The 20,753-nt window shown below is 39.7% G+C and overlaps 1 protein-coding gene across 1 annotated transcript in view; it reads left to right on the forward strand.

The window, feature by feature from the left end:
- Positions 1 to 20,753, forward strand: part of DNAH8 (dynein axonemal heavy chain 8) — a 327,131-nt gene that overhangs the window by 259,005 nt on the left and 47,373 nt on the right. Inside the window, exons 84-87 of the mRNA XM_068557934.1 lie at positions 5,983 to 6,056; positions 8,598 to 8,750; positions 9,118 to 9,273; positions 19,687 to 19,803. Of these exons, the coding sequence (XP_068414035.1) occupies positions 5,983 to 6,056; positions 8,598 to 8,750; positions 9,118 to 9,273; positions 19,687 to 19,803 (500 nt within the window). The remainder of the gene's footprint in view (positions 1 to 5,982; positions 6,057 to 8,597; positions 8,751 to 9,117; positions 9,274 to 19,686; positions 19,804 to 20,753) is intronic.

A 20,753-nucleotide genomic window follows, 5' to 3' on the forward strand; every position in this document is an offset into this window, starting at 1 on the left:
GGAGAACAGTATGGAGGTTCCTTAAAAAACTAAAAATAGAACTACCATATGACCCGGCAATCCCACTACTGGGCATATACCCAGAGAAAACCATAATTCAAAAAGACATATGCACCCAATGTTCATTGCAGCACTATTTACAATAGAATAGGTCATGGAAGCAACCTAAATGCCCATCGACAGACGAATGGATAAAGAAGATGTGGTACATATATACAATGGAATATTACTCAGCCATAAAAAGGAAAGAAATTGGGTTATTTGTAGAGACATAGATGGATCTAGAGACTGTCATACAGAGTGAAGTAAGTCAGAAAGAGAAAAACAAATATCGTATATTAACGCATATATGTGGAACCTAGAAAAATGGTACAGATGAACTGGTTTGCAGGGCAGAAATAGAGAGACAGATGTAGAGAACAAACGTATGGACACCAAGGGAGGAAAGTGGTGCAGGGGTGGTGGTGGTGGTGGTGTGATGAATTGGGAGATTGTGATTGACATATATACACTAATATGTACAAAATGGATAACTAATAAGAACCTGCTGTATAAAAAAAATGAAATAAAAATCAAAAATTCAAAAAAAAAAAAGTAAAAAGATTGATTTAGTAATCAAAATCTTCCCAACAAAAGAAATACCAGGACTAGATGCCTTCATGGGTGAATTCTACTGAATGTTTAATGAATAACACCAATTCTTCACAAATCTTTCCAAAAAATAAAAGAGAATACTTCCCGACTCATTCTATGAGACCGTATTACTCTGATACCAATTCTAGACAAAGACATTAGAAGGAAACCAATATCCTTTTTGAATATAGAACCAAAAATTCTCAACAAAATCTATCAAACCAAATCCAGCACCATATAAAAAGGATTATACACCATGACCAAGGGGATTTATCCCAAGAATGCAAGGTTGGTTAAACATATGGAAATTAATCAATGTAATACACCATGTTAATAGAATACAGAACAAAAACCACATGGTTATCTTAATAGTTGCAGAAAAAGCATTGAAAAAATCCAACACTCTTTCATGATGAAAGTGCTCAACAAACTAGGAATAAAAGGGAACTTCTTCAACCTGATGAGGGCACCTACAAAACCCCACAGCTAACATCCTACTTAATGTTGAAAGACTGAATATTTTTCCCCAAACATCAGGAGCAAGAGAAGAATGTCTACTTGTACTTCTACTCAGCACTGTATTGGAGGTTTTAGTCAGACCAGAAGAAGAAATAAATGGCATTCATACTGGAAAAGAAGAAGTAAAACCATCTCAATTTGAAGATGACATGATTTTGTATATAGAAAATCCTAAGTAGTCCACCAAAAGACTACTAGGGCTAATAAACAAGTTCAACAAGATTGCAGAACACAAGATCCTATTCGAAAATCCATTGTTTTTCTACACACTAAGAAGAACAAACCAAAAATTTATAAACAAACCAAAACTTTATGTAATTATAAATGCAATTTCATTTACAATATCATAAAAGATACATAGGAATAAATTTAACAAAGAAGTGCAAAGCTTGTGTGTTGAAAACTACAAAACATAGCTGAAAAATTAAAGAAGATATAATAATGATAATAATGATGATGATGATAAAAATAGAAAGACATCCCATGTTCATGGATAGATAGACTTAATTTTTTTATTGTTATTATTATTATTATTATTTTGGCCCTGCTGCCCAACTTGTGGGATTTTACTTCCCTGACCAGGGATTGAACCTGGGACACGGCAGTGAAAGTGTTGAGTCCTAACCACTGGACTGCCAGGGAATTCCTGGAAGACTTTAAATTGATAAGATGACAGCACTCTCCAAATTGATCTAACAGCTTTAAAGCAACTCCCATCAAAATCCCAGCTGCCTTTTTTTGGTGGAAATTGACAAGCTGATCCTAAAATTCATATGGAAATACATGGAACCCAGAATAGCCAAAACAACCTTGTAAAAGAAGAACAAAGGTGTAGGACTCACACTTCCTGATTTTTAAAACCTACTACGAAGCTACAGTAATCAGACAGAATGGTACTGGCATAAGGATAGACATATATATCAATGGAATAGAATTGGGGGTCCAGAAATAACCCTCATTTATGGTCAGTTGTTTCTCAACAAGGGTGCCAGACCATTCAATGGAGAAAGGACAGCCTCTTCAACAAACCATGCTGGAAAAACTAATATCTATCAATACTTTCAAAAGAATAAAGTTTAACCTTTATTTCACACCATGTACAAAAATTAACTCAAAATTATCAGAGACATTAATGTAAGAGCTAAAACTATCAAACTCTTAGAAGAAAATGTAGGAATAAATCTTTGTGACTGGATTAGGCAGTAATTTTCTAGATATGACACTTAAAACATGGGAAACAAAAGAGAAAATAGATAAATTGGACTTAAACAAAATTGAAAACTTTTGTCCTTCAACGAATACCATCAAGAAAGTGAAAAAGACAACCTATTAATACAATATGAGAGAAAATATTTGCAAGTAATATATCTGATAAGGATCTGGTATACAGAATGTAAAAAGAACTTCTTACAATGCAAAAATAAAGAGTCAAATAACCCAGTTAAAAAACGAGCCATGGATTTGAATAGACATTTCTCCAAAGAAGATATACATATGGCCAATAAGCACATGAAAAGTTACTCAACACCATTAATCATTAGGGAAATGGATATCAAAACTACAGTGTGATACCACTTCATTTCAAGATGGCTATAATCAAAAAGATGGACAATAGCAAGTGTTGACAAGGATGTGGAAAAATTAGAACTTTTATACATTGCTGATGGAACTGTAAAGTGGTGCAGCTGCTTTGGAAAACAGCCTGGCAGTTCCTCAAAAAGTTAAGCATAGAATTGCAGTGACCCAACAATTCTACTCCTAAGTCTATACCTAAGAGAATTGACAACATGTCCACACAAAGGCTTATACATGAATGTTCATAGCAGCATTATTCATACTAGCCAAAAATTGGAAACAACCCAAATGTCCATCAGCTGATGAATGGATAAACAAAATAGAGTACATCTGTACAATGGACTACTACTCAGCCATAAAAAGGAATGAAGTTGTGATGCATGCTACAATATGGATGAACCTTGAAAATATTATGCTAAGTAAAAGAAGACAGACACAAAAGGTCACATATTGCATAATTCCATTTATATGAAATGTCTAGAATAGAGATAGAAAGTAGATTAGTGGTTGCTAGAGTGGGAGAGGGTGATGGGGACTGCTAATGGATGTGGAGTTTCTTTTTGGGTTGATGAAAATGATCTGAAATTGGACAGTAGTAATGGTTCCACAACTCTATGAATATACTAAAAAAACATTGAATTGTAGACTTTAAAGGGGTAAGTTTTATGATATGTGAATTATATCTGTTTTTAAAGTTTGAGAAAATATCTATTGAGTATCTACTGAGTGCTATGCACTGTCTAGGTGCTGGATAAGCCACTGTGGTATAAGTCCCTTGTGGAGCTGATGTTCTAGTGTCAGGGGAAAACAGACAGTAATTAATTAACAAGTGAGTAAATAATATGCCAAAAAGTATATAATATGCTAAGAAAAAGTAGGTTAAGGGGCAGAGTGACGGGGATAGGTATGCTGTACTAGATCAGATGGTCAGGGAAGGCCTTGTTGAGAAGGTGAGGAAGACCTTGTTGAGAAGGTGAGGAAGACCTGAGATGTAAGGAATTAAGTCAGTGGAGTGTTTGAGGAGACACATTGCAGGCAGAGGGAATAGAGGTGAGGCTGGAGTGTGCCTGGGGAGGAGGGAGGAAGCCAGTGTGGCTGGAGAAGTGTGAATGAGTGGTGGTGAGATCCTGAAAAGTGTGTGTGTGTGTGTGTGTGTGTGTGTAGAGTGCGGCAGCAATGGGAGCCAATTGTGTAGGGTCTTAGAGGTAAGAATTTGAACTGGATTCTGGATTTTGTGCAGGATGAAATGAGAAGCCATCGGATGTTTCTGAGCAGAGGATGGACGTAATCTGATTTAGGATTCGACAGAATTCCTCTGTCTGCCATGGGAAGACTAACTAGTAGAGAAAAAGAGTGGGAGAGAGGTAACCAGTTAGTAGGCTACTGCAAGAATACAGGCAAGAGGTGATGGACCGGGGAATAAAAGTGTAGATGTCCAGAAGTGGTCAGATTCTGGGTTTGTTTTGAAGGAATGCCTCTAAGTCTCCTCTTGACCACTTACCCAGGTCAAGATAAGAAACTCAGGCCACCTCAACAAAAACCAGTTCTTCCTTTTAAAAGGTGTATTTCAGAAGAGTTGGAAGGACAGGGGAGATAGATTGTGGCTCATGCTCACATGTTAATACTTTTTGTCCCTATCAAACTTTCCTCCATTGACCTACCTAACATTTGTGGGTTCTTCTGAAACAAGAGGGGCTCTATCTCTTTGTACAGTTTGGAGGCTCCTCCCTTTCAAGTTCCACCTCTCCTTCCTTCTCCTATTATAGGGTGTGTGGATTCTTCTCAGATGCCCTGGGAGCAGTGCCTGGTTCCCCTTGAGCAGGAGACATTCATGAGGGCTTTTGTGGGAAAATCCAGCTTTGTTCAGTGACCTTTGGACAATTGCAGTTCCCAGTTTTTCAAACAGTGCTCTGCCATCCTCTCTCAGGCACCCACTGCAGAGTTTCACCCTGTGACCCTGAGTCCACAAATAATCCTAATGCTGCACCCTGCGAACCCTCACAGAATCTCTGGTCATTAACCCCATGGTGCTATATTTTAAATGGTGTGCCCTGGCAACTTCTTCTCTGGTTCCTGACATACTTCTAACTCCACCCTGTGAATTTCTCTCATCCTCTGTACCTTCTACCAGCAGTTTCCAAATCAGCCTCATTGTTCGCCCAGCTACAGCAGCCCTTTTTGCTGAGGATTCAGGCTCCTCCAGTAGAGTAGGGCAAAAGCATACACTGCTTCACAATGTCTCCATTGACCTCCTTTCCCTGTGCCTCTAGAGATCTAGAGATCATGCCTCTAAAATTCAAGAAGACCTGGGTCCACAAAGACTTGCTTAAAAGTTAATTTCCAATTCTAGTTTCACAAGCATGATTTAGAGACTTCTGCAATTTAGTGAATTCATGTGACAGGCACAAGTGTGGTTCTCTGCCTGGGACATCAAATTCACTAATGAGCCTAAATACTGTATATTCTGCTGAATTATAATCACACCTCTAATCTTGGAGCGGTCTCCACTTTTTCTTCATGCTCAGTTACAAGATGGTGATTTAATCCTGAGGAACAGTTATCCCTGAATGTAGCCCTCATGGGGCTGAGCTGCCACGAGTTCCATCTTGGAAAATGGACAAATATGCAAACAAAACCCAAACAGACAGACAGACAAAACACTGCATACTTGACATTGTAAAAGAATAAAAAGCCAACTAAATCTTTACTGAAGCATCTGATAAAACACCAAAAAAATATTCTAATCAAAACATAGAACAGGGAACTCTACTCAGTGCTCTGTGGTGACCTAAATGGGAAGGAAATCTAAAAAAGAGTGGGTATATGTATATGTATAACTGATTCACTTTGCTGTACAGCAGAAACAAATACAACATTGTAAAGCAACTATACTCCAATAAAATTTAATTTAAAAATTTAGCAAAACTCAAAAATCCTCTTTCCCTCTTAATGCCTATGATAGCATTATAGCTGCCTCTCCCCCATCAATCTATCTCCTCGTTATCTCCAAAGACCCCAGAACTCTCTAAAAGACCTGCCTTGTGCCTTTTGTCTCTCTTTCCTTGTCCTTCCCTTTCCAGTTTCTGCTCCACTCATTTCTCTCATCAACACAACTGAAAGCCAGATTTGTTTGAATAACAAAGTCTCCTTAGAAGCCACGGAGGGAGGGAGGCTATGACCATTCAGAAATTAATGTTTTGTCCCAATCCTGTTATAAAATTTATGTTTTATCATAGTGATCCTTCTGTGTTACAGAATGCAGAACTATCTCAATGGGGCAAGGACAAGAAGTACATGCTCGAAAGCTGATTCAGATGTCAATGCAGCAGGTACGTAGCAATGGACAACTACTCTTCATGCAACATTCTTGATATTATTCCTCTGGCCATCTGGTCTACTTAGGACCACCACAGTGACAGGTAAAGCGTTCTGCCTGCGATGCTCAATCATTATTTTTCATTTTTATTTATGTATATAGAGTCAACCTTTGATTTCATACAAATTTTAAACCTCCAGCTAGTTTGCTCCTGACATCCCCACAAAATACTTGTTCCATTTTCTATAGTATATGCTCCATTTTATTTTCACAAAATATTTTTTGATAATTTGGCAGCCACACTTTCTGGTTCCTAAAGGATGCAGCTCTAGCAGTCTTGGAATGTTGTGTTCAATATTAATAGATAGTGCTTAAGAATTGACAGATTGAGACAGTCAAATTTCAATTTTCAGTTAAAGTGAGACTTTCATTTTTCATTAATGGATAGTTTCAGGCAAATAAGAAATATTTGAGGGTGTTATGTTTAAATATTGATAATGGTTTTTACTGAAAATTGCAAGCTGGATGGAATGTTGAGAACTATTTTTCCTCACACCTAATAAATACACAGGTCATTAATTTTCTAGAAATGGTAGATAGCAATTTCAGCAGCAATAAGAAATTGCACCATTTATAAAAATAAAATAAGATCTCGGTTTATTTTTAAGCTTTTGACCTCATAACGTCTGTAGCAACTTTGGTGCAGCTTTTCCCTGGGAGTTAATGACTGGAGAGGGTTAATGGGCTAAAACTCTGCTTGGTTCATCAAAGTTTCAGGCTAGTCATTAATTCTCAAGCGCGCCAAGCCTTAATCTTTACCGCTTAATTAAACTCAATAATATATTGTATTTAATTTATATATATCGAAGAAATTTTATAGAATTATTTTTAGTCAGATCAAATGATTCACTCTATTGAGTGATTTGACAGTTTGACTTTGGGACTTAAATAATTTCTTTAGTTTCCATGAGTGAGAAACTTCTAAATTCGGTACAGCATTCACATTAACCTTCTCTGGAATATTAGCTTTTATAACTTCCATGTTCTGTGTCTTAAGGTAGGATAAATATTGATAATAATGGCATTATCAAACAAACAAACAAACAGCAACAGTAACCCATGAATAGGTACAGCCACGCTGCCACTTGAAAGGTTTAGGACAAAGCTGACACTGTGGAATGCAGAGCAGGGAATCAGAGAGTAACTGGATCCACGATGACACAAACCACCCATGAAGTCCATCTTGGTCTAGACACCCCAGTTGTCTAGACCAACAAGTCCCCTTTGCTGCTTAAGCCAGTCTGAGTTCTGTTTTCTCTTGCAGTAGAAGGCGTATACACGGGCCTTACTATACATGCACTAAGCTCAATAATTTGTAGCTGTGTTTATCTGATCTCATTATATAAGTATATCAAGATATTGTCTGGCTAATAAACTGTGTCCTTATAGAACTGTGACGGTCATGTGACTTACATTGTTAAAGAAGGTTTTAACAAGTATTTAGATAGTGCTTAGAAAGTTTTGTGGTTTCAGGAATATCTGGGAGGAGTGATGACAAAGAATAATACCATTAATATTATGGTAGCAAATGTCACCAAATGTATTTTACTGCCTCTGGTGAAATAAAATTTGTATTTTAAGTCAGGAGAAGAAAACTTAAGCATAAAATTCTCTCTCTCTGCTCATTTGGGCCTCCTCCCTCCCCTTTTAGTGTACAGTGTGCATCTGCATCACGCATTAACCAGACCTCCTCAAAGGTGGGAATGCCTGCTCAAATGCAAAGATCAATTTTTTTTCCCTTTCTTCTGACGCTAGCCAGGTAACTTCTTAAAAGATTAGCATGCTTTTCCAACTCTGCAGGGAGTCATGGTGACTTGTTGCTGGCTTTGTATGTGTACCTGGACTGTGTATCTTTGGTGAACCCCATGTGAAATGTCAGCATGTCATTTTGATGTATGATCCCTTGTCTCGAAAATGTATATGGCTCTGCCTTTGACTTCTAACAGGCAAGACAGTTCTCAGAGCTTCTGTCTCCCAGGCTATAATCCTCAGTTGTCTCAAATAAAATTCTCTCTTTTCTTCCTAACTTGATTGTTAATGAATTTTCATCAACACCTCCAACTTTCATGAGGTAATGTGTATCTCTCTTTGTGACAGTGGACGACTTGGTTTCGGGGTGAGTCCCTTCTGATTTACCTTAGGCAGGACAATTTAAGTTACAAATTCCAAAATACCCATTCCCACCATTAGATGGTGCACACACTGTACTTAAACAAGTCTGACTTCAAATTTTAACTTTTGTTCCCTTCTAAACCAGGGGTGGCAGGATACAATCATTTTGAACCCACTTGATTCCAAGTAACCAGCTTTACAACTAACAGAAAAAAGAAGATTGTACTGACATATAACAATTTCATTAAAATATATGTGCTCAAAACAGAGTATTCTTATGCCCTGAGCAAAAGTTTTAAAAAATTTGCTTGTACGTTTTGGTTTATTAAAATGATAGCAAAAAAGTTATAAGGAATTAATATGAAATCATTTTTGAATACAGGGTGGCTGGGTATTACTGCAGAATTGTCACCTTGGCCTAGAATTCATGGAAGAACTGCTAGAGACATTAACTACCGCTGAAGCCGGCGATGATACTTTCCGAGTGTGGATAACTACCGAGCCCCACAATCGGTTTCCCATTACATTGCTTCAGGTTTGTTACTGTGAGATAAGTGTCTTTTCCTTGAGAGCTATCCAAATAAAGATGGCACAGTTATGGTTATGGAAAGATGGCAAACATAACAGGGCTTTCTGGTCCAGTAGAGGCTGCGTTGCAAAATCTTATGCCATTATCGTCAAAATCTTGACTATAATTATCAAGATTATATGGTAAAGATTCCCACAGAAGAGTTATAAGACTCAGTATTAATTTATTGGGTTTTAGCTCTGATCAGTGTAAGTAGCTTACACGGTGCTCATTTATGTACCATAAGCATATTGTTGGCTGATGTGTTGTAATTTCTATTTTATTCTTCACAGTAATTTATAGAAACAAAACTACTATTTGCTTTTTACGACAGACTTCTCTCAAATTCACTAATGAGCCACCCCAAGGTGTTCGCGCAGGTTTGAAAAGAACATTTGCTGGAATTAATCAAGACCTTCTGGATATCAGTAATTTACCCATGTGGAAGCCAATGCTTTACACTGTAGCATTTTTACACTCCACTGTGCAGGTAACTTCTGAGAGCAGTTTGCACATTTAGAGGATGCTAATGATGTCATGTTTGCCTCTCTGCTGCACTGTCTGCTCTCCTCACCTTGCTTTCTTTTTCCTTCATGGCACTTTTCCCCACCTGGCACAGGACATGCATATTTGTTTATGTATTTATGTGTCCTCCGGACGCACCCCCACCCCCCCACCTTGGCCCCTAGAGTATAAGATTCTCCAGGGCAATGACTTTGTTCTTTTGTAACTGCTGGGTCTCCCCCTGTGACAGCAGCAGCTGGGACATTGACAGAGCTCAATAAATATTTGTGGGATGAACAAACGGATTACTGTGATAGGAGCTTGGTCTTGAAAGTGCCTGTGCTGGCCAGGAATGTTATGTACACCATCTCATGTAATACTAACAGCCACCTTTCAATGTAGGATTTATCACCATCTTACAAGTGAGGAAATTGAGACTCAGAGAGGTTAAGTTCCTTCCTAAACAGTAGATCTAGGAGTCAAGCCCCATGCTGCCTGCCCTGGATACAAGTATGTTTCAACCCTCCTCCCACCGGTGACAGTAGTGGTGGTGTTGGGAAGAGGAGTCACAAGGGTCACCTGCCTTCTTCAGGTTGTTTGCTCTTTGCTTTTACTGTGTACTTATATAGTCATTTAATAATTTTATGGCTGCCCAGCAACATCTCTATGGGATTATCTTCATTTTGTTGTTGCTTTGTTCTATATTTGAATTTTGTATTTTGTTCTGTATTCGAAAGCTGTATAATTTTAATGTACTTGATTCACTCCTTGATTTCACAGAGAGATAAAGGGACTCCTTTAACTCTTTCTTACATTTCTTCTTTCCCTGAGGTTGGAATGAGGACAAAATGAATCAACTGGCTTAAACCAGGAGTCATGGTTCAGCTGTGCACAGCGGCCGGCAGAGCTTGGCCTCATCTCTCCCAACCCTGCCCAAAGGTGGAGGGGAATTTGGTGCCCACCCCAGAAAATACTGGGCTTGTTTACCCGTAGGTTCCTTGTCCCCACTACTTTACCAGGTTTCATGCTGCCCAACAGAGAGGGCTGTTTAGAGGGGACAGCTGGTGTTTATCTGTCCCCCAACTCTGAGAGACTTAAAATCAGGTTAAACGCTTTGCCGGTGGTTATTTTTGCTAAGTTCCATTGTGGCCTTTGGATTGATTGTAAATTACAGCTTTAAAGTCACTGAAGCCGATTTCATATATTCTTATCTGGGAATTGTTGGGTTTGCTAGACCTTATCACACTCTAATACAAATATTGCTTTAAACTCTGTTATTTAAAGCCCAATTCACAAATAATAAATTTTATGATTCTTTTCCTAGTAGTGATGATTCAACTCTTCCACTGTGCTTATCACAGACAGATGACTGGGGGGTATTTTCCATATGGTCAACATGGCAACCCGTGTTTTTAGTGGCCATCATCCAAGGGCTAAAAAGAAGAACAGGACCACGGGCCGGTCATGGGGCCGAAGTGTGCTTACACTTAACGTGGCTTGTATTTGGGTTAAAACAGAAAAAATTCTCAGCTGCTAAGGCCGTGAAGCTAACAGTGGCATGTCTATGAAAAAGAAGGTTGTGAAGATCTCTTAAAATCCAATCATAGTGTGTTAGAAAGAGCACTTCATGGACAGTCAGGAAGCCTGGACTTTAGACTTGTTGTGACATCAATAAGCTACGTAAGGTTGGTCAAGTTACGTCCCTCTTGAGGCTTCTGTTTCCCCATCTGTGTGTTTAGAGGCAGAAGGAGGTGATCTTTCAAGATTTTTCCCATTTCTAACATTCTGTTGTCCAGTTCTATGACTATACAAGGAGTGCAGATAATTCAAGCATTTTCCCCTTGGTTCTACTTTTATCAATTTCAGAAATGTTTACTGTGATATTGCCTAAACATATTCTTTTCTTGGTTAAGATAAAGCCAGCTTGATAGAAAAATCCGGAATTCTTTAGGGGCTTGTGGTCCTGGGTCAGCACCATCTGCATCACCTGGGGACTTGTAAGAGATGAATTTCAGGCCCCACGCAGACCTACTGAATCAGAATCTGCATTGTAATAAGATGCCCAAGTGATTCATGTGCACATTAGAGTTTAACACACAACTGTTACAGGAAGGACTGTTCTGAATAGACAGATTGTGGCTTATATGTTTCTAGTGTTGGATATAATAGTCAAGTACCTGATTTTTTTTTTAACATCTTTATTGGAGTATAATTGCTTTACAATGGTGTGTTAGTTTCTTCTGTATAACAAAGTGAATCAGCTATACCTATACATATATCGCCATATCCCCTCCCTCTTGCATCTCCCTCCCACTCTCCCTATCCCACCCCTCTAGGTGGACACAAAGCACCGAGCTAATCTCCCTGTGCTATGCGGCTGCTTCCCACTAGCTATCTATTTTACATTTGGTAGTGTATATATGTCCATGCCACTCTCTCACTTCGTCCCAGCTTACCCTTCCCGCTCCCCGTGTCCTCAAGTCCATTCTCTATGTCTGCGTCTTTATTCCTGTCCTGCCCCTAGGTTCTTCAGAACTTTCCTTTTGTTCTTTTTTTAGATTCCATATATATGTGTTAGTGTACGGTATTTGTTTTTCTCTTTCTGACTTACTTCACTCTGTATGACAGTCTCTAGGTCCATCCACCTCACTATAAATAACTCAGTTTTGTTTCTTTTTATGGCTGAGTAATATTCCATTGTATATATGTGCCACATCTTCTTTATCCATTCATCTGTTGTTGGACATTTAGGTTACTTCCATGTCCTGGCTATTGTAAATAGTGCTGCAATGAACATTGTGGTACATGACTCTTTGAATTATGGTTTTCTCAGGGTATATGCCCAGTAGTGGGATTGCTGGGTCATATGGTAGTTCTATTTTTAGTTTTTTAAGGAACCTCCATACTGTTCTCCATAGTGGCTGTATCAATTTACATTCCCACCAACAGTGCAAGAGGGTTCCCTTTTCTCCACACCCTCTCCAGCATTTATTGTCTGTAGATTTTTTGATGATGGCCATTCTGACCGTTGTGAGGTGATATCTCATTGTAGTTTTGATTTGCATTTCTCTAATGATTAGTGATGTTGAGCATCCTTTCATGTGTTTGTTGGCAATCTGTATATCTTCTTTGGAGAAATGTCTATTTAGGTCTTCTGCCCATTTTTGGATTGGGTTGTTTGTTTTTTTGATATTGAGCTGCCTGAGCTGCTTGTATATTTTAGAGATTAATCCTTTGTCAGTTGCTTCATTTGCAAATATTTTCTCCCATTCTGAGGGTTGTCTTTTCTTCTTGCTTATGGTTTCCTTTGCTGTGCAAAAGCTTTTACGTTTCATTAGGTCCCATTTGTTTATTTTGGTTTTTATTTTCATTTCTCTAGGAGATGGGTCAAAAAGGATCTTGCTGTGACTTATGTCATAGAGTGTTCTGCCCATGTTCTCCTCTAAGAGTTTTATAGCGTCTGACCTTACATTTAGGTCTTTAATCCATTTTGAGTTTATTTTTGTGTATGGTGTTAGGGAGTGTTCTAATTTAATTCTTTTACATGTAGCTGTCCAGTTTTCCCAGCACCACTTATTGAAGAGGCTGTCTTTTCTCCACTGTATATTCTTGCCTCCTTTATCAAAGATAAGGTGGGTTTATCTCTGGGCTTTCTATCCTGTTCCATTGATCTATATTTCTATTTTTGTGCTAGTACCATACTGTCTTGATTACTGTAGCTTTGTAGTATAGTCCGAAGTCAGGGAGCCTGATTCCTCCAGCTCTGTTTTTCTTTCTCAAGATTGCTTTGGCTATTCGGGGTCTTTTGTGTTTCCATTACAAATTGTGAAATTCTTTGTTCTAGTTCTGTGAAAAATGCCATTTGTAGTTTGATAGGGATTGCATTGAATCTGTAGATTGCTTTGGGTAGTATAGTCGTTTTCACAATGTTGATTCTTCCAATCCAAGAACATGGTATATCTCTCCATCTGTTTGTATCATCTTTAATTTCTTTCATCAGTGTCTTATAGTTTTCTGCATACAAGTCTTTTCCTGATTTGTCAATCGATGAATTGATTCCTCCAAATTTACCTGGATATCCCTTGATTTATACAAACACGATGTATATACTTTTTTCCTTGCAGAGATTGAAAAAAAGAAGAGGGAATTGGTTCATGTCACATAATATGAAGCTTCTGGGCTGGGGAGAGTGTTGCTGAAACTCAGCCTCTGTTCACTCTTGCTGAGTAGAAATGTGGAGACAGAGTTTTGAAGTAGAAAAGAATAGCTTTATTGCTTTGTCAGGCAGAGGGGATCACAGCAGGCTAATGCCCTCAGAACTGTGTGTACCACCCTGGAGGGGGTAGTGAGGAGTCTTATAGTGTTCAAGGAACAGGGCGTGGTCAGCTCATGGGCATTCTTCTGATTGGTTGGTGGTGAGGTAATTGGGAGTCAGCATCATCAATCGTTTGGTTCCAGCTGGTCTGGGGTCTATGTGCTTGTGGGCAGAATACAGTTAACCTATTCCACCTGGTGGGGGTTTCAGTATCTATAAGACAGCTCAAAGGACATGGCTCAGAATATTATCTATAGTCCTTGAGGAAGAACTAAAGGTCCTTGACTTTGTTTAATGACTAAAGCATTATTATTTTGTCTTGTTTTTTCTTTTCTTTTTGTATTTTCTCACCTCTCTGATTAAATTTATTCTTTGACTGAAGTTTTTCTACAGACAATAGGCAGGCGGAGGACATGGGTGGGGTGTTCTATCCTGGGAAGGCCTCAGAGGTTCCTGCTCGGTTACAAGGGGTTCATGCTGGAATCCATAACACATGAGAATGCAGGACCTAGTGGTAAAATAGCCAACCCCTGCCTGCCCTCCAATGTGTTTCTCTTACTGAATCAAAGTTTGGCATCATGCCATCAACTCACCCTAGCTCAAGAGCATCACGTGTTATGCGGACCCTACTCTTGTTGCAGAGGACAAAGTGAGCATCCCTCCTCTCCTATAAGAAGGGGAAATAGATTTGGCTGGTCAAGGACAACTTTCTTGGGTAGGAGAGTGGTGGAGGGTGTCTTGGGATGGGAGCAGGATTACCCAGTAGGAGGGGGTGCGCTGGGTGCTGCCATGGGAACCTGCATAGTTGCACCAGCCACTTCTGCACTAAGCTCTGCTTGCTTCCTACTCCCCCTGGCTTTCCTCCCCTCTCCTCCAGGAACTTGACATCCCCGTTGGCCAGGAGGTTACTGCGGCAGCGGCTGCTCTTGCTGCAGTCGGCTGATGTCTCTGTCTCGGCCAGCCAGCCCTCCTGCCCTCCCCATGGGAGCCTTTCACCCCCAGCACCATGGGGGCATGCCTCCGCTTATTTGGCCACTACTTCCTGAGAACGTTTCCCGCATCCTCTTTTATTTATTTATTTATTTATTTATTTATTTATTTATTTATTTATTTATTTATTTATTTATGGCTGTGTTGGGTCTTCGCTGCTGCGTGCGGGCCCTCTCTAGTTGCAGCGAGCAGGGCCCACTCTTCTCTGCAGTGTGCGGGCCTCTCACCGCGGCAGCTTCTCTTGTTGTGGAGCACGGGCTCTAGGTGCGTGGGCTTCAGCAGCTGTGGCACATGGGCTCAGTAGTTGTGGCTCACGGGCTCTAGAGCGCAGGCTCAGTAACTGTGGCTCACAGGCCCAGTTGCTCTGCGGCATGCGGGATCCTCCCAGACCAGGGCTCAAACCCATGTCCCCTGCATTGGCAGGTGGATTCTCAACCGCTGCACCACCAGGGAAGTCCTCCTGCATCCTCTTGAAGATGACTCTAGGGGGAAACTTCCCTCTGGCCTCAATATTCTCTCTCTACATTTTGCCAGAAACTCCAGTGTAGCACTGTTCTGGCCTTCAGAGCAAGCCCACACTCACCCTTCAGGATTTTAATTTTAAATATACCTTCCTCCAAAGTCTTGGTCTTCTGAAATTCAACAATTCTTCTTCAACAATTCCATTTGTAGTCTCCTCCCAACACCTCCTGCAGGTCACGATAACATTTCCTGTTTTGTTCCTATTGATAGTCAATATACTGTCCCTTGTAGTGCAGCACATTGGACCCGTGAGGATCTTAAGCAGTGGTCCTCAGCCATTGCCTGGGCCCCAGAATCCCCTGGAGGAGGCATCGGGGTGAAGAGCTCAGACCATTTAAAAACTTCCCAAGTGATGCTAATAATATGCAATGAGAGTGGAGATTAACTCCCAGAGAGCCACTGCCCTTCAGGGAGGAGTCTTTAGTCATTTTTATGACCTTTTCATGGTTTGGCTATTTCTCCCCCGCACCTTGGCTCACCCACATTGAAGCCCACATTTGGGACTTTTCTTATGGCTTATACACAACTTTGTGAGGTTTACTGCAAGAATCTTTGATTAGGAGCTCTAAGGGCCTGCAGTGGCAGTTGCAAACTTGGAAATTTTCCCATGGCTCTTAAAATATTTGTTTAATATTTAATAAAAATGGCCATATCTATGGGGCTCAGAGAGTACCACTGTTAACAGTTCCTCATTCAGAAAAGTGTTCACTTCTCTGACATATTTTTTAGGTTTAAGCCTTGACAAACACTCCCTTCAAATTTAATACTGTGTATACCAGTTCTCCCTTTGGGGAGGCGTGATTATAAAGTTCTTAGTGCAGATCTCTTCAAAATAATTACAGTAACATGATACAGATTTTTGAAAAGGTCTTTTACACGTACCTCTGTAGTGTTTCCCAGTGGTTCTGACCATTTCTGTTAATTATTTTTACCTATTCAAGTTTCCCTTATATTGTCTAGTATAGATTGCATTTTTCATCTTATGTTAACTCCAGTTATTAAATAAATAGGTTGTGATGCTCCAAAGAGAGCTTTGTTTTGAAGATGGGACTGAAGTGAATCTTCACTGGACTGTGGGAGGGGGGGATCATTGGACTGAGGTAGATTCTAACATAAAACTGGAAATAGCTTTGACATCATTAAAATGATGACTCCATTGAACAGCTTCTCTTCGGTGTTCTAAGGAGGATTCCAAGTTTTCTATATTTCACTAGTAGTTGTGTTTTATATATTCTTTGGAATGAAAAGAAGGAACCTTATTGGTTCAATGTAGTAGGGAGTAGACTAGTCTTCCTAAAATCATCACTCTCCAACTTAATAATAGATAATAACACCCTTCTGTTGAGTCAGGTTTTAGCTCTTTCTCCTGACATCAAATCTGTCTACGTTTCATCCCTGAATCATCACGTGGGGATGTAGTTGCAGCTACTCACCAGAGGTTGTCCTCTGCTGCAGTGGCACAGTCCTGCAGCCTCCTTCTGGACGAATCGTGAACTTTGCATTCCTGTCTTTGCTCCCGACATTTGCCAAACCCGGGATTCTTTTCTCCCTTCTTTTCAAAGACCAGCTTCAGTTTCATTCTTCCCAGGAGCCCTTGATTGAATGTCTTCTTCAAGCTTATCACCTGTGAAAATTTGACAGTTAATTATATTTACTACTGTGTTGTCCTTTCCTGTTTTGTCTTATTTTCTCAACTAGATTAAAACTTCTTGAAAATACACTGATTCTAATATTTTTCTATTATTGGACTCATCCTAATATTTTTCTAAACATAAGGCTCATCCTATAGTTTCAAAAATACTAATTGGATTGGAGAGATTCAATATGCCAAATATTCCAAATTCTAGCAAAGTCCTCTGTTTTTGAGCTTCCAAATGAGTTCTTAGGTCCCAGTGGTTTGAGTCTACCCTGATATTATTCCAAGATCATACTTAGGAGTCGTTTTTTTCTTTATTGTCACTTATAGGGGTCAGTGAGTAAAAAAAAAAAAAAATAGCAAGAAAGTGAAATGACCTCATTTGTGAAAGAAAAGACACCATATTTTGTCTTTTTTTCTAAAAGGAGTTAAACAGTTTATGACTTTAGTGAACCAACGTAAAAACTGAACATTTTAAATAAAAATTGATAGTAAGTAACATAAAATGAAGCAAACCTCAGATTAGGGCAATTTTCAAAGATCACATTTTAAGGAGCAACTGAATTGTAATTGCTCAGTGCATGTAAAGGAGAGTGTTTCCACAGAGCCAACTTAAGCAGCTTCAGTAATTGGAAAGAAAGAATTGTTTTTCATTCAGTATCCTACCTAATTGAACAGTAAATTTTAAAAACTAAGTCAAAACAGGTATAACTGTTTTAGAGTTGTTTCTCTTTTTTTAAACAATGGGAAAACATTTGTGTTTGGTTCGTAAGTGGTTAGCATTCTTCTCTTTGAAGCCCTCAAGGTGGAAGAAATCCCAGAGCCTCAAGTGTTAGCTGAATGCATTTTCATGTTAGCACCCCATAGACCCTCCAGGCCCCCCTTGCTCCTAGAGCAACCTGGAGGAGGCTCACCTCAGTGCTTTTTGGGACCCACGCAAGAAATTCAAAACCACATGTCAGCTTCCTAATTGACCCTCCGGAGAGTGAGAAAGAGTGCCTTTCATTCTGATAATAATCAACTCACGTGTTTGTTTATTAGACAACCATGATCCTTCTCCCGAGGCGCAGGTACAAAAGGGGAGACAAAAATGGGAGATATGTCTCCTCCTGTCAAGGCCTCCTCCCGACCCCGTGGCTCCTCCTCATCTTCTCTGTGTTCAAGGTGGAAGATGGTGCTTCACAACTCCTGAGTTTACAAACCTCTCTAGTTTAAGCTCTGACTAGGACAAACTCTGAATACCTGTTCTGAACTCTAAGTCCAAATTCCTGGGAGAAGGGATAGTGCTGGCTCTTCTTAGGCTGGTTGTTCACCTTTGGTCTAATTAGCTAAGGAGTAGGGAGTCACGCCATGCAAATGTCTAACACCTGACAGCCTCACCTAAAGAAGAACAGCTCTAGAAATAACGCTAGTAGTTGACATTTTTAAGGGTTGTTTGCCCTCAGTCTGACCTCCCGGGGTGGACAGCTGGACCCAGATTAATTTTGATGTTTTATTTAATATCTTAAAAGAGGACTTCCTGGTGGCACAGTGGTTAAGAATCCTCCTGTGAATGCAGGGGACATGGGTTCGAGCCCTGGTCCAGGAAGATCCCACATGCCGTGGAGCAACGAAGCCCGTGCACCACAACTACTGAGCCTGTGCTCTAGAGCCCAAGCTCCACAACAAGAGAAGCCACCACAAGGAAGAGGAGTAGTCCCTGCTCACCGCAACTAGAGGAAGACCGCGTGCAACAATGAAGACCCAATGCAGCCAAAAATAAATAAATAAATAAAATAAATTTATATAAAAAAATCTTAAAAGCATATCCTAAAAAATCAGTAATTAAAGCTTTGCACATTCTCAATTTCTTTTCTGACTTGTCCATGAATATGTCCAAACTGCAATTCATTTAGATTCCTTTAAACGGTAGTGTTATTCAAGATCTAAAGCATGGAACAGCTGCAAGAAGAAGTATTGGACTGGCTTGTGAAAACAATGTGTGTGTGTGTGTGTGTGTGTGTGTGTGTGTGTTGGGTTAGGGAAGGCAAAAGAGAGAAAAGTTAGTATACATTTAGAGGTAGAGAAGTAGAATTACATCTTCCCGTAGATGTATTAGAATTCTACTCTCCATATGGAGAGGCACTAGGGTCAAACGTCTAGGAGCTAACCTGAATAAATAATTGGACCTTTCTTAGAGAGACTGATTGTGTGCTGAGGCAGGGAAAGCTGATAGTATGGTAATGTTTGAGTTAATCCGTGTTGTTTGCTAGGTGATGAGGGCCTGGAAATATCAGTTCTAACACTCACATACCTTTAAAATGGTCTCCAGAATATCAAAGCAATTGAGTCATTTGGCCTGAGCCCCATTTGATTATTTATGAGTAATTTGGCGATTTGAAACAGCCGCTGTTTCACAGGAGAGAACAAATGAAGGCAATATGAATGTTTTAAGAGAGAGATGTCATGTTTTACCATAGAAAATGTTTAGTTTTCAAAATCTGAAACTGCAAGATTACAAAGTGAAACTAGCAGGGAGTCTAAATGCCCTTGAGTGCTTAAGTCATTCACCTTAAAAAACTAAAATTCAAACCCTTGCATTTAACATTTGAAACTTTCAACAGTCCAGTTTAGAATAAATTAATTCATTCAACAGATATTTATTGAGCACCTGCTGCACTTTTTGAGTTGACAATGGAGACCTACACTTTTTAAACCCAAGAACTCCAATTTGGCAAATATTTGGAGATTTGCTCTTGTAAGCTTTCTAGAGCCAAGGAGTAATATCTCTGATTGTTACTATATCCAAAATCATATACTGTTCTTTTATGATGTCAACTTATTTCAATATCATGCCTTACTTTTACTGTACTTTATGTTTTAATAATAAAAACAGGTATCAGCTGCAATACAATTTAAAACTCTCTCAATACTTACTTTTCTCTGTTGTTTTTAAGGAGCGACGCAAATTTGGTCCCTTAGGATGGAATATTCCTTATGAATTCAATTCCGCTGACTTTTCAGCCAGCGTTCAGTTTATTCAGAATCACCTTGATGAATGCGATATTAAGAAAGTGAGTGAAATTGTTTCTTTTTTCTGTCTTCATTGCCATCCTTAAATCAAAGTTCTACAGACATTCCCGGTCTGGGATATGCAGTGGCCCTGCTGAGGTTCCCCCCAGCTCTCCCAAAGGGGACCAATCATTCCAATCACCTGTTTACTGGTCCAGCCATTTCGACTCACACCCCTACTGCCCATAGGAGCGCACTGGGACTCTCCATCTCACACTTGTGTCCCCCTCCACCCCATCTCTCTCTCTCTTGAGCTCATGCACAACAGAGGCAGAGCCCTGACAAAGGAACTCATTGTGTTGAGAAACACCACAGCCTTCTTCATGTCACATCCAAGTGCCACAGTGCACTTCAAGAGAATGTATACCTTAAATCAGACTTTTCTTCCTTTATCTCACTCATGCTTCCTCAGAATCCTCAGAAATGAGAATATCTCCCAGCCCATGTAAAAGTTATTTTGTACCTTAAGTCACATCTTAACAGATGCTTAAGCTTATGCAGATAAATAGCAATGATTTGAATAATGGTCACTGGTCCTTGTGTAACACTTCACAGTTTTCAAAGTGCTCGCATGTGCAGGGTCTCGTTTTTATTTTCACAACTCAGTGAGGTAGATACCCAAGGTGTTACTATGATTCCCATTTTACTGATGAGGTACTAGACAAGAGAAGACAATGGACGTCCTCCAGGTCACCGAGCTAAGAACACAAACCCCGTTGTCCTTTCACATAAGTGTTGCAAGGCGTTGGAAATCTGTTTTTTCCATGATCTTGAGGAATTTTATGAGCCTCTCAGAGCCTGTTTCCTCATCTATAAAACGGCCATGGTTTCCGTGAGGAATAAATGAGTTAGCATTTGTGAAAGCACAGTGTATGGTACATAATCAGGGCTCAATAAATACAAGTTTCCTATCGTCTCTCCCTCTCTTCCTTCTCATAGTAGATCTCGAAGA

Source organism: Eschrichtius robustus, chromosome 12 (assembly GCF_028021215.1).
Source record: "Eschrichtius robustus isolate mEscRob2 chromosome 12, mEscRob2.pri, whole genome shotgun sequence".
Classification (NCBI taxonomy): Eukaryota; Metazoa; Chordata; class Mammalia; order Artiodactyla; family Eschrichtiidae; genus Eschrichtius; species Eschrichtius robustus.